Below are 16,116 nucleotides of genomic sequence, written 5' to 3'. Positions count from 1 at the left end.
TCAAGATCAACTATGGGACTCATTGTCCTATTTATGAAGCTTTTCTTCTTTTGATGGACTGTTATTTTGTTTCCTACAGCCTTCGACAACTGTTAGTGCTTACAATGGATACATCATACTTCTTAATTGACAGGATGGATGTGGTAATGCCTTTTTTGTGCAAGAGCCCCCTCATTAATTTTCATGATAGGATTTTATATAAAGAAGGGTTTTTTTGGTATGATTTTTGTGACATTCTTGAAATGAATACTCATTCTCTTTCATCATCTATTTTAGACTCATAGCTTTATGAGTAATGCAGTAAAGGTCATGTTTCTTCTGTGGCACATTAGTAAAATATGTTCTGAACAGAGAAACTGTTTTTCTTATCATAAATTAAATGTTATGTTAAGTTTGAAGAGCATTGGGCTGGGGTATACTTTGCTGTGAAGAGATCATTTTGGTCACTTAAATTACAATAGAGATATTTTTGTTAAGAAAATTTAGGGAACATTAGGCCAGGCATGGTGGCTCACATCTGTAATTCCAGCACTTTGGGAGGCTGGGACAGGCAGATCACCTGAGGTCAGGAGTTCGAGACCAGCCCGGCCAACATGGTGAAACCCCATGTCTACTAAAAACACAAATATTAGCTAGGTTCAGTGGCAGGTGTGTGTAATCCTAATCCCAGCTACTCGGGAGTTGAGGCAGGAGAATCGCTTGAACCCAGGAGGCAGAGGTTGCAGTGAGCTGAGACTGTGCCATTGCACTCCAGCCTGGGCAAGAAAAGCAAGACTCTGTCTCAAAAACAAAACAAAACTAAAGTGAAAATTAAGTCAAAGTTGATTGTAGTGGAGACTACATTTCCTGGTATGGATAAGGTCTTCAGCAAATATTTACATTTATTTTAAAAAACTTTAAGAGATTTTGTGTTGATGTAGTTTTCTCCATTTGGATAAAAAACAGGATACTACGTCTATTTTTAAAGTTTTTACAATGGAAAATTTAAAACATAAAAAAGTAGAATAAAATAACCCCCCACATACCAGTCTCTCCTGGTTTCAACAGTTATCAATTCATGGCCAGTCTCGTTTTGTCTGTATTGAGGACTAAACTCTGATTTTTTATCTTGCCCAAATTCCTACCTAAGATGTCTAGGGAGTCATGGCCTACAAACCATAAATTCTCATCAGATGAGTTTTATTTGGCCCTATATATTGTGACTTACTTTTCATTCTGACTCTGGCATAACATTATGAGACAAGGAAATAATATTTAACCCAAAAATATATTTCCTTGCCATACTTTGAAATTGCCCTGCAAAGTCTCTTGTGGGAAAAATCCACATTCTATATAGAGAATCCCCTCCTGCTTTGTTTTGCTTCCTTTCTTCCCAGATCCAGGAGATAATCAACTAAGAGACAGGCACCCTTTTAGGTCCTATAAGAAACATTTTACCACCTGCTCTCTCTCTGAAGTCTGCTACCTGAGAGATTCCTCTGTGCAGTAAAACTTGGTCCCCACAGTCCTTTATCTTAACCTGAACGTGCCTTTCCATTAATCCCAGGTCTTGAGATAAACTCAACCAATTGTCAGCCCGAAAATGTTTAAATTTACCTATAGCCTGGAAGCGCCCCCCACACCCGCTTTGAGTTGTCCCACCTTTCTGAACAAAACCAATGTATTTCTTAAATGTGTTTGAGGCCTCATGCCTCCCTAAAATGTATAAAACCAAGCTGTACTCCAATCACCTTGGGCACATGTTCTTAGGACCTCGTGAGGGCTGTGTCACGGGCCATGGTCACTCGTATCTGGCCCAGAATAAATCTCTTGAAATATTTTACAGAGTTTAATTCTTTTTGTTGACAATATCTTCCACTGTTTCTCGTGTTTCACCATCCAACCCTTAGTTATTTTGAAGCAAATCCTAAATATCATTCTATCTGTGCGTATTCTACCGTATGTCTAAAAGGTGTAAGGACTGTCCTTTTTAAACATAACTATTGTTTTGTTTAACATGTGCTTAACACTTTCATCATATGCCCTCCTTTGCATCTTCAGTTTTTTCTGAGGTATCTATCCATTTTGTTTCTTTGGTCTTGTGCTCTTTCTAGTTTAGTTCTCCTATCTGAAATGATTTTTTTCTTTAATTTGTTAACTACATGTTCTTCCCAAATGTTCCTGTTCTCTAATCGCCTTACATTTGGGTTTTTCTAATTTTGATTCATGTTCTCTCAGAGCTACCACCATTTTGTTCATTTCTTTTAGCACATAATACCATAGTTAGGCAATGTTTTTCATCTAATTTGTGAGGCTTTCTGACATTCTTTTATTGTCTGTTGGGATATTATTGTGTTCCTTATTCTCTTTTTTCCTAATGTACATTGAATGAGGTTCAACTGAGATCCTTTGGTGTTGCTCTTTTTTTTTTGAGACAGAGTCTAACTCTGTCGCCAGGCTCCAGGTTGGAGTGCAGTGGCACAATCTCGGTTCACTGCAACCTCTGCCTTCCGGATTCAAGGAATTCTTCTGCCTCAGCCTCCCCAGTAGCTGGGACTACAGGCGCACGCCACCATGCCTAACTAATTTTTGTATTTTTAGTAGAGACAGGGTTTTACCATGTTGGCCAGGATGATCTCGATCTCTTGACCTCATGATCCACCTGCCTCGGCCTCCCAAAGTGCTGGGATTACAGGCTTGAGCCACTGCGCCGGCCACATTGCTCAAATTTTCAGTTTTTAGTAGGAAGGATATGCCAGTAAATTATTCAAACTGTGCTGCTGTAGACCTCTCTTCTGTTTTCAGGATGTAATTCAAACATGTAGCCTGAAATCAGCTGACTCTGTTACCCTCCCCTAGTTTTGTCTAGACCTTCTCTTTCCTTTACCTCTATTTTCTCTGTTCTGCTGAATTTGGATTAGGTTCCTAGCAGTTACTCCTCAGTGCAGGACTATCCCTTCAGTCACAAGTTGAAGCCTGCAAAACCCCTTCCCGGTTTCTGCTGCTGTTCTCAGAACAGCCTGCCAAGCTTCCAGTGAGTGCCTGATAGCACTTTTGGGGTTTTCTGGCTCTCAGAGCTGTAACGCTTTTTTTGATCTTCTCTTCATTTCCTTTTGCACACTTATTTATTTATTTTTTTTTTGAGACGGAGTCTTGCTCTGTCACCCAGGCTGGATTGCAGTGGTGCAGTCTCGGCTCCCTGCAACCTCCGCCTCCCGGGTTCAAGCGATTCTCCTGTCTCAGACTCCTGAGGAGCTGGGATTACAGGCGCCTGCCACCTTGCCTGGCTAATTTTTGTATTTTTAGTAGAGACGGGGTTTCAGCATGTTGGCCGGGCTGATCTTGAACTCCTGACCTCAGGTGATCCACCGCTTAGGCTTACCAAAATGCAGGGATTACACTTTCTAATACCATGTGGGTGTTAGAGCTATTGGTGGCTTGTAACTACCCACTTCTATTTTGGGGTTCATGATAATAATGTATCACCTGGCCTTGCTTTGGATATTGTCCCTGGGGATATCCTGATTGCACTGTCTGTTTTTATGGGAGTTATGGGGGAGATTCAACAACTGCTGCTGTCTTTCCAGAATCCTCTTTTTATCTTTCTCTTTATCATTTACTCAAGAGCAGAGGTCAAGTTGTTGACCTAGCATAAACACTCATTCCAAGCCCTTCATTTTATCTAATAAGGATATCTATCTATAAGGAATCTGAATTCCAGAGAGGTTAGGTGACTTTGCTAAGGTCACAGCTATCTAGGATCCACCTAAAAACAGGAATCCAGTCCTTCAGATTCTTAATTCAGTACTCTTGAATACTGAAACTCTTTTTATTAGCCATTCCTAAAAGCTCAAACCATAGTGAATTTCAAAAATTAAAATAAATTTTCCAAGTTAATGTTTTGATGGATAGTATATTTTTCAAAAAATTCTAAAAATTAAACAGCTATAAATACATATTTTCTTCCACGAGGAAGTTCAGAGATTTTAAATTACCTTTACTAATATGTTAAGTTTTTTGTGGGGAGGAAAGAGTAATTGTCAATTTAAAAATATTTTTATCTGTACATTGTGAGAGTTCCCTAGGCTACTTCATTGGCAATTTTCTCCTTTTTATGGTAACCACTAGAAGTAGATTTAAGATGTAAATATTTAACATAGAATTTAAGATAGGAGTCTGGGTTGAAATTCTGCTTCTGCTTAATTTTGTGATGTCATTATTTTGAGTGGCTGCAACATGAGTTAAGGATGTAGTTTCACCTTTGCATTGCTCAATCAAGTTTTCCTTGCCAGTAATTCTGTTTTTTCTTAAAAAGAAGTTACTCTTTATTAAAGCAGTCACAGTAAATTTTCTAGGTCTATGTAATTTTCTTTCTATTCTGGTCTTCACTGATTATAAATAACACATGGAATGACTTTCAAGGTAGAAAGCAGGAATCCATTTTGAAATGTTCTATAAAATAAAGAGTGATTTATGGTTTCATATGATTTGAGCTGAAAGTACTTGGGCTTTGCCAGGTCATCAAAGTCCTGTCAGGGGAATCTATTATTTATTGTTCGATATGCTGGGAGTGGTGTAAGTACTTTATTTTATGTTTATCTTGTGTAAGCATAGTGTTAGGAAAAATCAATCCCAGATACTAATACATTTTAAGAATTTATCATGGGGAACTAACCTAAATTTTATAGTTGTAAATGATGAGATTTGACATTAAGAATTTGGATTAAAGGGGGATTTGGAAAATGAATGAATAATGGTTTTATCCCTGTAAAATATTTTAGGTGAGATTCTTGGGTCCTGATTTTAGCCTAGCTCTTTCATTTGATAATGAAACATCTCTACTTTATCTAGACAGGTTTTTAGAAAATTGCAGAAAGCTGGTACCATAAATGTTAGTGTATGGTGATATAACGTTACATAAGCGTCTAAGTTTTTTTTTTCTAGTTGCCACCTCTGTAACAGAACCTCAACTGTGAAAGGCATGATGGAGGAAACCTCTGTTTACCCTACTACAACTGTTAGGAGATGCTAATTTAATACCTAGTATTTACCTGTGTTTAATAAAAATGACTTGCCAAAGTTGTTGTCTTGCATCAGAATTTTACATGCTTGCTTATAATACTGTGGCAGAGCAAGTTCTTTGGTACAGCCTTTCTAATGAATTTAATAATTATATTTAATAATGTGAAATGCCTAAATGATACTAAATGTCTGATGAACCTCTATAGTTTACATAAAGAAAAGGCTATCGGACTATTTAAAAAATGATTTTAAGTTGCTAGATCTTTGAAGGTAACTTAAGCAAATAGTAAGCAAGTGATAGCTTTTTTTTTCTTTCAAAGAACTAATCTTTTTGAAAGGGTAGGAAGAGGAGGGAAGAGAAGTAACATTTATTGAATGTCAACAACATGCCAAGAGCCACTATGTGTAGTGTTTGATACTGTTTTGTATCTGTTCCTCCCTGCACCCATATGAGATGTGTTATTATCCCCATCTTACAGTTGAAAACATTGTACTTGTCTATTTGTCCTGACACATTTTACAGAGTGTTTCCAGTGGAATGCTGTATTATTTGCCCCTAATCTAGGTTATCTGTTTCTAGCTCATGTCTGGCTTTTCCTCATGGGAGAGACTATATAGTTCAAAATAAGCACATACATGTTTCATATAAATGCCTCACGAATATATTGTGTGAACTTGAGTAGCTGTTCACTTTTTTAAGCATTGAACAGGTGTTATTTTGAAATTAATCAAGAGTTTAAGTGCTAATAAAATTGAGCTTAGAAATATTAATTTGAACAAATCAGTCATTCTTTTACTAAATTAGCAATAAGACCAAAAACTTTTAAGTATGCACTTAGAAATAGTAATTTAAACAAAGCAAGCAGTCATTTTATTATTTTACCAAATTAGCAATATGACCAAAAAGTTTTAAGTATGTTGATTTTTCATAAATAATTTTTAAAAACCCTGAAGCATAAAGCTCCAGTTTTATACAGGTTTATCCTCCATGCTGTGACTACAGTTTTTATTTTTTTTTTTGAAACCCTGATTTGACCATAATCTGGCTAAAGTACTTTCAAGTCTCCCTGTTCCTTAGAGGTTCAAATTCAGATACTCTAATTTGGCTTAAACTCCTTGGAAATTTTTAAAAATTTTGTTTCATGTTGATAAGAACACTTGACATGAGATCTCTGCTCTTAACAAATTTTTAAGTGTACAATACAGTGTTGTTTACTATAGGTACAATGTTGTAGAGCAGTTCTCTAGAAATTATTCATCTTTTATGACTGATACTTTGTGCCAATTGATTAGCAACTCCCTATTCCGCTCTCCCCTAAACCCATGGGAACCACCATTCCACTTTCTGATTCTGTAAATTTGCCTATTTTAGATACTTCATCTAGGTGGAATCATGCAGCATTTGTCCTTCTGTGACTACCTTTATGTTTGTTGCAGCAGTGTTCACCACGGGTAAGATGTGAAACAGCCTTAAATATCCATTGACAGAAGAATGGATGGAGACATGTGGTATATCCATATAAGGGAATATTACTTGGTTATATATAAAAAAACAGTGATGAAGTACTGATCCATGCTATAACATGGATAACCCTTGAAAACTTTATGTTAAGTGAAGTAGGCCAATCCGAAGACTTTAAAAAAAAAAAAAAATTACTGTTTTGTTCTCCCTTCCTTTAACTTTGCCAGGAATGATCCCTTCCACTTTCCTTTTTCCGTCTCCTGTGCTCCTCAGGGTTGTTAGAGACCCTGAAAGGCCCAGCTCATTTCTCCTGTTCTTTGGAGCTTTCCATGACTCCCTGTACAGAGGGAGTATTTTTTTCAATTGTGTTTCTATGACAGTTTTAAATAAACTTATTATTTTAATCTCTTTAAATTCTTGTTCTATAGACTCTGAACTCTAACAGGCTAGGGATCGATATAAGGCAACCTCTCACTACCTGGCGCAGTTTGTTTCTCTCTCTTCCTCTCCCCCTTCCCCGTTTTCCCTTTCTCTTTTTCTTTTCTTCAGCAAATATTTATAGAGAATCTATTACATGCCTCCTGTATCCTGGAAATTCTGTTTATTAAATGGGTGGGAAGAAATATGAAATCTTGGTTAAGAAGACATTGTTTACTATTTTATTAGTTTGCTATTTTAGTCATTCTAAGCATGAAGATAATAGGCCCTTGCCATTTAACATTAGAACAGCTTATGAATTTCACAAACTTATGGTTGGATGAAAGTATTGTGGAAAAACACAAATGATAGTCATTTTGGCTTTATGTCATTTGGACTCAAATCATGTTCAGTATTGAAATCCATTCTTGGCTTTGCTTTAATACCAGAGACTTGACTTCTGACATTGTTGATTACAGCCATGGAAATAACCATATTCATAACTGCCTACCCCAAGTAACAGTTATTTTGGGCCAAATGGAGGCGATTAATTTTATTATTGTTCACCATTGAAGTTGGCATCTGGTGAAAATAGGCATATGTTTGGGGTAGTGTTAGATGGAAATAATAAGCCTTCTAAAATATCGTTCTGAAGGATAATAAGAACAGATAGTGTTCATAGGGCAAGTACCCTTGCTAACAGCAGAACTGAATCCTATGAGGTAGATCATGATAGTCTCATTGATAGATGAAGAAACAAAGGCTCAGAGAAGTCAAGTGACTTGGCAAGTTATTTAACCTTTCTTAACCTATTTGCTCACGTAGATGATACTGCCTGCCTCCCAGGATTATAATGAGGAATAAATAAGATGATGTATGTGAAAATACAGTGTGAAGGATAAAACCCTATACTAATATTTGGTGGCATTGTTATTAATGCTGTCATTATTACACATAAAAACATTAATCTTTAACATCCTAATCTGCTTCCTGTTTATTTGCCACTATCCTTTTAACTAAGCTGCTTATCAGCTTTTAAAGTACCATAAGGACTGCATTTCACTGAAAAGGAAAGTTATTTCTTTAAGTGTAGCAAAAAGTTCAGATGGTCTTAAGATTTGAGTAAGAGTTTTAACTAAAAAACTACATTTAGCAATTTAAAACTCTCCTATTTCCCTCTACTCCAAAATATTTTGTTTACTTGAATTATATCTAAAGTTAAGATTGGAACTTTATGATGGCTCATTTTCAATGATTGATATTTAATGGTTATTTTCAGTACATTTGTTAGAACTTCTTTTTTTTTTGAACCAAGTATTATATACCCACAAAGTGTTCAACACTGGAAAACTAGTTCCTCTGTGAAGGCAGGCTGGAGCTTGTGTTTAGTATGGTTTTTAGCTAGAGATTGACTATATCAATTGTTTCTATATGCATATTGCTTTTTATGTACAGAAAATGATGTTCCTTTTTCTTGAAATCCTTGATGCGTAGTGTGTAGCTTAAACCCTTGCCAACAGACTGGTGCTGTTTTATTCCACTAGGTAAAAATGCGAGAGGATGTTTCATTGTGGTGATGGAGTTAGTAGTAGCACTATAGAATTGCACTAAACTTTTAAAGCATGCTTTATTTTTATAACTAATATAAACAGTACTGGCTTCTGTCAACATGGTAGATCATATTTCTAAAAGTTATGGAAGAGTCTGGAACTTCCAGGGTATATTAACTGACAAATATAACAGAAAACTTGATTTTGTAAAATCGTAAAAGCATTATTATCTTTGGCCATTTTAAATTTTTTGTTGGTACTGGTAGTAATATATATATATATCCTTTTATGATGATCAGCTTTATGGTATGATTAAGTTTGATTCCAAAGCAGTAATGTTTTGTTTTCATACTGCTATATTAGTCAAAAAGCAAAATAAGGTATCTTGTAAGTGGCCCCTTTCTAAACTAGTTGACATATTTCTTAAGATAAAAAATGTATGACCCCTGAGTGGCATTGTGGCTTTTGAGTTAGACCTGGGTTTAAATTTCAACTCTAGAACTTCTTTTTTATTTTTTTTTTTAAGCATTGGACAGAAAGTTAAGATATTTGTGTCTTTTTTCTTTTCTTTTTTCTTTTCTAAAATGCATATGAATTTAAAAGGCTCTTCTCTAAAATGCATATGCAGATGGTTATATCTCAGTGCAGTTGGTAGACTCAGACGAGCTAGTGTGTGAACATGGTTATTAACTGGACAATATATATAATTGCTCATTGATAGTAATTTACATACAAAAAGAACGTAAGTAATTTTAAAAATTCTTTTTTCTTTTCCTTCTTTCCAAATTAAGTAGAACTGCTTTTTAAAAAAATATATCTTCCCATAATAAAATTTTCAGTTGGAGTGGTCTATGTTTAAGAAACATCTTATAGTATAATTAATATGAACTTGATAATTCTGAATACAAGCAAGGATGGGTCTCTTTGGTAAAACTATTCTATACAGCAATGGCATGAATTGAACATTTTATGTAAAACGTGCATATTTCTACATTCTAAATGATACAGATGTGTGTTTTTATAGGTTTGCCTGAATCCATCTTTGCAGCTGCCTGTTCAAGAAGTGGCCAGAGGGTTCTGCACGTTGATTCGTAAGTTTATCAACGATAGCATTTAATACTTCCTAAATATCTCTATGCAAGATAAAAATTTACATAAACACACGTATGTCTGTACATTTGTACATGTACGTGTATATCATATATAAACTTAAGTTAGAAAAGAATTGGAATTGTTTAATTTTAACCACTAATATGTGAAATATATAGCATACAAGTTTTACTATTCTGTGAAATAGTATGTTTCCTTTGAGAATAAACCAAATGCATCATTTTATTTTTCTCATGAGTGATTTTGTTTAAAATAGCAAGGAATTCTCCAAGAGGCTTGGCAACCTCATGCCTGCCCCATTTCTTAACATATGTGTTTGGGTATATACAGCCTATATATGCTGTTGTATTTTAGGCTTCATTTTCGATGGTTGTGAAAATCAGCCAATAGATTTTGGGTATTGTTTTCTTAAACTTCATTAAAATTTAAACTTAGAAAATCTTAACTGGGAAAAATATCTCCAATTATGTTTTTTCCTTTTTTTTCCTTAAATGTGATGATTAAAAAGGAGGCTGATGAAAAACTCAAGTTTAAGATAAAGCATAGACTAAATCTCTTCCTCATCCCCACAAAACAAAGCCCTAATGTCCCACTTTTCTATTTCGTGCTTTTGACTGTTATATCTCGGTACTTTATTAGATTTGTCATAGCTTACAGTGTCTTCCCATCTATTATCCCATTGTAAATATGTAGAAATCCAAAAAGTAGAATGAGTTAATCTTCTTTTAACCCTTTCTAAATTCATTTTGACCGCATATTAACTCCTCAGTTGTAATAGCTAAGATTTGGGAGCAACTGGATGGAATTTCTAAATTGGATTCAGTTTTTATACAAGTCCTGCCTTTGTAATTCGCTTGTACTATTTCACTATTGTATGCAAACTGCATGCATTAATCTCTCAATTCAATCTTTTTGAAATATCATGGTTTTGCATGTCAGAAAATCTGCTACCTTGGGCCGGGTGTGGTGGCTCATGTCTGAAATCCCAGCACTTTTCGAGGCTGAGGCCAGCAGATAACTTGAGATCAGGGGTTAGGAGTTTGAGACCAGCACGGATAACATGGTGAAACCCCATCTCTACTAAAAATACCAAAATTAGCTGGGTGTGGTGGTTCATGCTTATAATCCCAGCTGCTTGGGTTGCTGAGGGAGGAGAATTGCTTGAACTTGGACCTGACGTGGAGGTTGCAGTAGGCCCATATTGCTCCACTCCCACCTGGGCAACAGAGAAGGACTCCGTCTCCAAAAACAAAAAAAAGAAAATCTGCTACCTTGAAAGCCCAGGTACTGAGACATTATGCTTTAAAATATTAATTCACATATATTTTTGATGACCTTATTTAACTTAAAATTAAAAATAAAATACTTGCTTCTTGTTTCTCAAAGGTAGAATGATAGTAAAAGTTATTATTTGTTGAGCTTGCGCTATATGCTATCCACCACATTAGTTTCTGTACACGTTTTGTAACTTAATTTTCATCACAGCCAAGTAAGGTAGGTGGAGTTATCTCAATTTGACAAATGGGGAATGTGGGGCATAGAGACGTTAAGTAGTTTTTAAATTTTACCTTCCTAGCATATGTGTAATTTTAGTTTCATATATACTTTGTGTGTGTCCCCTATGTTGTGTCTTGGTGTCTGGAGCAATGAAGACCTCTGTGCTCTTAGGTGGGTCTTTCCTCTTTTCTTTATTGTTCTGGAATTCTGGACCCAACCTAGCAATAACTGCAATGTGTTCTGATGATCAGTTGTTAGTCAGAATGAAAATAAGCCTTTTCGATAACAACTTGGAAATTAGAATTGGTGACACACACCTGGGAGATAACTGTCCTGTAACAAAACTGTTGTCATTTAACTACGACTTTTCTTATCCTGTCACTTCTTGTGGGATCAAGAAAATGATGTTCCAAAGAAATGCTGCCATATTATCAGAGAGCAGTTACAGACCAATGTTGCATACTATCTATGAATTTCCAGTGGTTTGCTTTGTGAAGAGGTTTAAATTCCCATCTGTGATAAACAATTTGAAATAAATGGGTTTGATGCCAACAGCTTGAAAAATACCCGTCAAAAAACAAAAGGACAAGAGCCACTAGCTCCCGCACAAAGTAAAATATGGGAACCTAATTTTAACAGTGTTAATAAGGAGCAAATATCCACGAGTCACTGCATCAATAATGCCTGTGTTATAATACCCTTTCCTCCCTGAAGCATGGGAGCAAGTGGTACATACTTGTCTGAGAACCAGTTTCATCAACACTGTTGTGTCTTTCCAAAGATGAGTACCAATCTCTGTTATTAGTTTCACTACCTTTTGGAGTTTTGGATAACATATGTATACCGTGATGTTTACACTTTTTAATGGGTTAATTTTAAGTGAAATGGCCGTTCTAACTCTGTGAAGTCAAGTTCATACCTAATAAATGTTGCCCAAACAAACAAACAAACAATATGTTTCTTTTTTTTCTTTTTTTGACACAGTATCTGACCTTGTTGCCCAGACTGTACTACAGTGGCATGATGATAACTCACTGTAACCTCAAACTCCTGGGCTCAAGTTATCGTCCTGCCTCAGCTACCTGGATAACTAGGCACCACCATACACAGCTAATTTTTGTATTTTTAGTAGAGATGGGTTTTACTATGTTGTCCAGACTTGTCTCAAACGCCTAACCTCCCAGGTTACAGGTGCATGCCATTGCACCCAGCTAACTTTGAACATTTTTTGTAGAGATGGGATCTCACTATGTTACCCAGGTTGGTCTTGAACTCCTGGCGTGAAGGGATTCTCCCAAAATGCTGGGATTACAGGCATGAGCTACTGTACCTGGCCTATTTTGTGTTTTCTTATTCCACAACCTGAGGTCTTCCCAGAATGAAGACTATTTTATAAATCAAATCAGGTTTAGTCATATTCCAAAAATAAAGTTTAATTAAAAATATAAGAACCTAGATCTTACTTTGACAAGCAGTGAATCAATTAGAAAAGTGCGATAATATGGTTGTCTTAAAACATTATTGTATAATAAAGATGGCATTTCAAAGTAACAACTTTTCTTCTGTTGTACATCCTCAGACTTGGTGGCTTTTGAAATTTTGGATACATCTAGGTATTGATCCTTCCAGATCTTAAGCTTAGATTTGGGGGCTTCTCTGGCACCATTATCTTGGGGTAATGGTTGTCTGCATATTGTTGATCTCTCCTGATCTGAATCTGTTCTGAGCCCTAGTTTCATATACCCTATCATCTGACATTTTCATTTAGATGTTCCACAGGCACCTTAACATGGCTAATACTGAATTCATCCTCCCCATTCTCACCTCAGAATGCACAGAACCCAAAGAACAGCATCCTGCTCCCAGTCTTTTGGAATGATAATATCGTCTACCCACTCGCTCAACTTAAGACGCTTGGAAACTTCTGTTGATTTTCTTTCTTAATCCTCCAGATTTATTCAGATGATTTTGATAACAATAGAAAACATTTATAGAGCTATTCTAGGTACTGTGATACATACTTTGGAAACATAATTTCACCTATATCCTCTAACTTTAATAGCTCTCCGTATCACCTTTTCTTTATCTCACTGTCAATTCCCTAGCTCAGACCTTTGTCATTTCTCAGCTGGGTAAGCTCATGACCTCCTGATATTATCTCCAGCACTCTAGTTCATTTATCACACCGCAGCCAGTCACACCACTCTGCTGCATGAAATCCTTCGGTGGCTCTCTGCTGCCTATGTTAGTGATTTTCCAAGTTTGAAAAAAGACTTAATGTGGACACTGAAACACCTTAAAAAGATGAAAGTAGAGCTGCTGTGGTTGAAATGAGTAGGTCTGGGTCAGTTTAGATATAACTGGCTTATAGGAAAACGTCTAAATTTTCTGTGTGTCATGCAGTATCCTCTATAATGTGGCCTTGCTTATACCTCCAGCCTCATCTGTTGTTACTTCAGTCTTTAGGTGTAGATACCGGAAGTGCTGAAATTTGCAGTAGCCGAATATACTGTAGTCTTTACTTCGTCTTCCCGCTTTTTGTCTGGAATTTGCATAAGGTATCTCCTCAGCCTGGATTGCCTGTCTGTACCACTCCGCCTGGCTAACTTCTATTTGTCTTTCCATGTTTAGCTTACCACCTCCTCAGGGAAGTCCTACTTCTTCCCGTAGAGGAGAAAGTCTGAAGGAAAGGAACATTATGGAATATTTTCCTGCTCTGGGCCAGGATTAAATATTTTCTCATTTAATATTCATTTTAGCATTTAAGACTCTTCATCAGGTTCAGTCTACTTCCTTAGCTCTGTCATATCAGCTTTACATGTAAAATCATACCATATATCTGTGTCCTGTGGACATGCCTTTCTTTGCTCTTCTAAAAATAATTTTTAAAAAAATTGTCAATTTAAACATGTAAAATTTACACTCATAACCATTTTTAAGCATAAAGTTCAGTAGCATTATGTTCACATTGTTGTGCAACAGATCTCCAGAGCTCTTTTGATATTGCAAAGCTGAAACTCTGTACCCATTCAGCAATAATTCCCTATTCTGTACTGTTCCTCCAGCCACTAGCAACCACCACTCCACTTCTGTTTATGACTTTGACTACTATGGATGCCTCATCATATAAGTGTACTTATACAGTACTGTACTGTATTTGTCTTTTTTTGTGACTCGCTTATTTCACTTAGCACAATGTCCTCGGGGCTTATCCATTTTGTTGCATACTACAGGATTTCCTTCCTTTCTAGACCTAGATAATATCCCACTGTATGCATATGCCACATTTTGTTTATTCATCTATTGATAGATATTTGAGCTGCTTCCGCTTCTTGGCTATTGTGAATAATGCTGCTATGAACATGGCTGTGCAAATATTTTTTCAAGATCCTGATTTCTATTTTTTTGGATAAATAAAAGTGGGATTGCTGGACCATGTAGTAATTCCACTCTTAATTTTTTAGGAAGTGCCATACTGTTTTGCACAGTGGCTATACTGTTTTACATTCCCACCAACTTCCTATGCCTTGACTTTATTGGGAAGTTGTATGTGGGCTTTTAAGCCAGAATGCCTGTGTTCAGATCTTGGTTTCTCCACTTACTGGGTATGTAACCTTTGGCAAGTTATTTAATCTTTCTATACTTTAGTTTTTTTATAAAAATGACAACGCCTGTAATCCCAGCACTTTGGGAGGCCGAGGTGGGCAGATCACAAGGTCAAGAGATCGAGACCATCCTGGCCAACATGGTGAAACCCTGTCTCTGCTAAAAATACAAAAAGTAGCTGGGCGTGGCGGCATGCACCTGTAGTCCCAGCGACTTGGGAGGCTGAGGCAGAAGAATTACTTGGACCCGGGAGGCGGAGGTTGCAGTGAGCTGAGATCGCACCACTGCACTCCAGCCTGGCGCCTGTCAACAGAGCAAGACTCTGTCTCAAAAAAAAAAAAAAAATGACATAATATTGGTACCAATGTTAGTGAAAGAAAAAAGGGCATAATAATATTTAATATCTAAGATTCTCAATGAGATTAAATCAACTAACCTATGTAATGGATTTATAATAGTGCTTCATAGTAAGCCCTCAGTAATATTAGCATCTACTGCTTCTAACGCTACAGGTGAATAGCCGTTACCTGAAATGCTTGGGACCAGAAGTGTTTCGGATTTCAGAGATACATATATCTGAAATATATATACAATACATATGTATTTTGTAATATTTGCTATATATATGCGTGTGTATGTATATATATATATTTTGTAATATTTGTAGTATACTTACTAGCTGAGTGTCTCTAATCTGAAAATCTGAAATGCTCCCAGGAGCATTTCTTTTGAGCATCATGTTGGCACTCAAAAAGTTTCAGATTTTGAAGCATTTCAGATTTCAGATTTTTTTGATTTGAGATGCTTAACAGGTACTACTACTACTACTGCTACTAGTAGATAAGAATAGTGGGAAGCCAGATAAAAGGAGCGACTAATTATGCCTGTAAGATTTGTGGAAAGCTTCACAGAGGTGCCATTTCAGCGGAGTCTTGAAAGATGATGTAGGGTTTAATGAGGAACTGGAGCATTTCAGAAAGAGAAAACATACTGAAAGAGCATGAGATGCTAGATGAATGGTGAGAATTTTAGTAGGACTGGAAGGTAAGCTAAGTGAATTGAATTCATGAGAGTTGAAATTAGAAGAATTAAACCGGAATCATATTGTGAGGATCTTGTATGCTGAGGTTGGAAGTACTGACTTTGTCTTTAATAATTATCTTTAATCTCATTCTGTCTTTCCTCCAAACCCATATTTAATGCTTCAGCATATCCTGTCAACTCGACTTCCAAAAACAACGCAAATCTGTTTTCTCTGTCTCCACTCTTCCCCTTAGTTCATTCCACCATCATTACCATTGGACTACTCTGATAACCTCCTATAAGATCTTTCTGTTTCCACTACTGCCCCCATTTTTGGCCTTTCCCCAATTTCTCTCCCTCTTCTCTCCTCTCCTCTCTCCTTCCCTTTCTCCCCTCTCCTCTCTCCCCACCCTTTCTCCCCTCTCCTCCCCTCCCCTCCCTTCTCCCTCT

At 36.5% G+C, this 16,116-nt stretch overlaps 1 protein-coding gene across 6 annotated transcripts in view; it reads left to right on the top strand.

Annotated features, from left to right (window-relative positions):
* Nucleotides 1-16,116, top strand: part of CHM (CHM Rab escort protein) — a 182,384-nt gene that overhangs the window by 11,687 nt on the left and 154,581 nt on the right. For all 6 annotated transcript variants that reach the window (XM_032258708.1, XM_032258704.1, XM_032258705.1 and 3 more), the window contains exon 2: nucleotides 9,455-9,521. In XM_032258708.1, coding sequence (XP_032114599.1) covers nucleotides 9,455-9,521 — 67 coding nt within the window. The remainder of the gene's footprint in view (nucleotides 1-9,454; nucleotides 9,522-16,116) is intronic.

This window comes from Sapajus apella, unplaced genomic scaffold, assembly GCF_009761245.1.
Source record: "Sapajus apella isolate SASKATOON/1434 unplaced genomic scaffold, GSC_monkey_1.0 scaffold104, whole genome shotgun sequence".
Classification (NCBI taxonomy): domain Eukaryota; kingdom Metazoa; phylum Chordata; class Mammalia; order Primates; family Cebidae; genus Sapajus; species Sapajus apella.
This window is presented reverse-complemented; position numbering and strand designations above follow the sequence as displayed.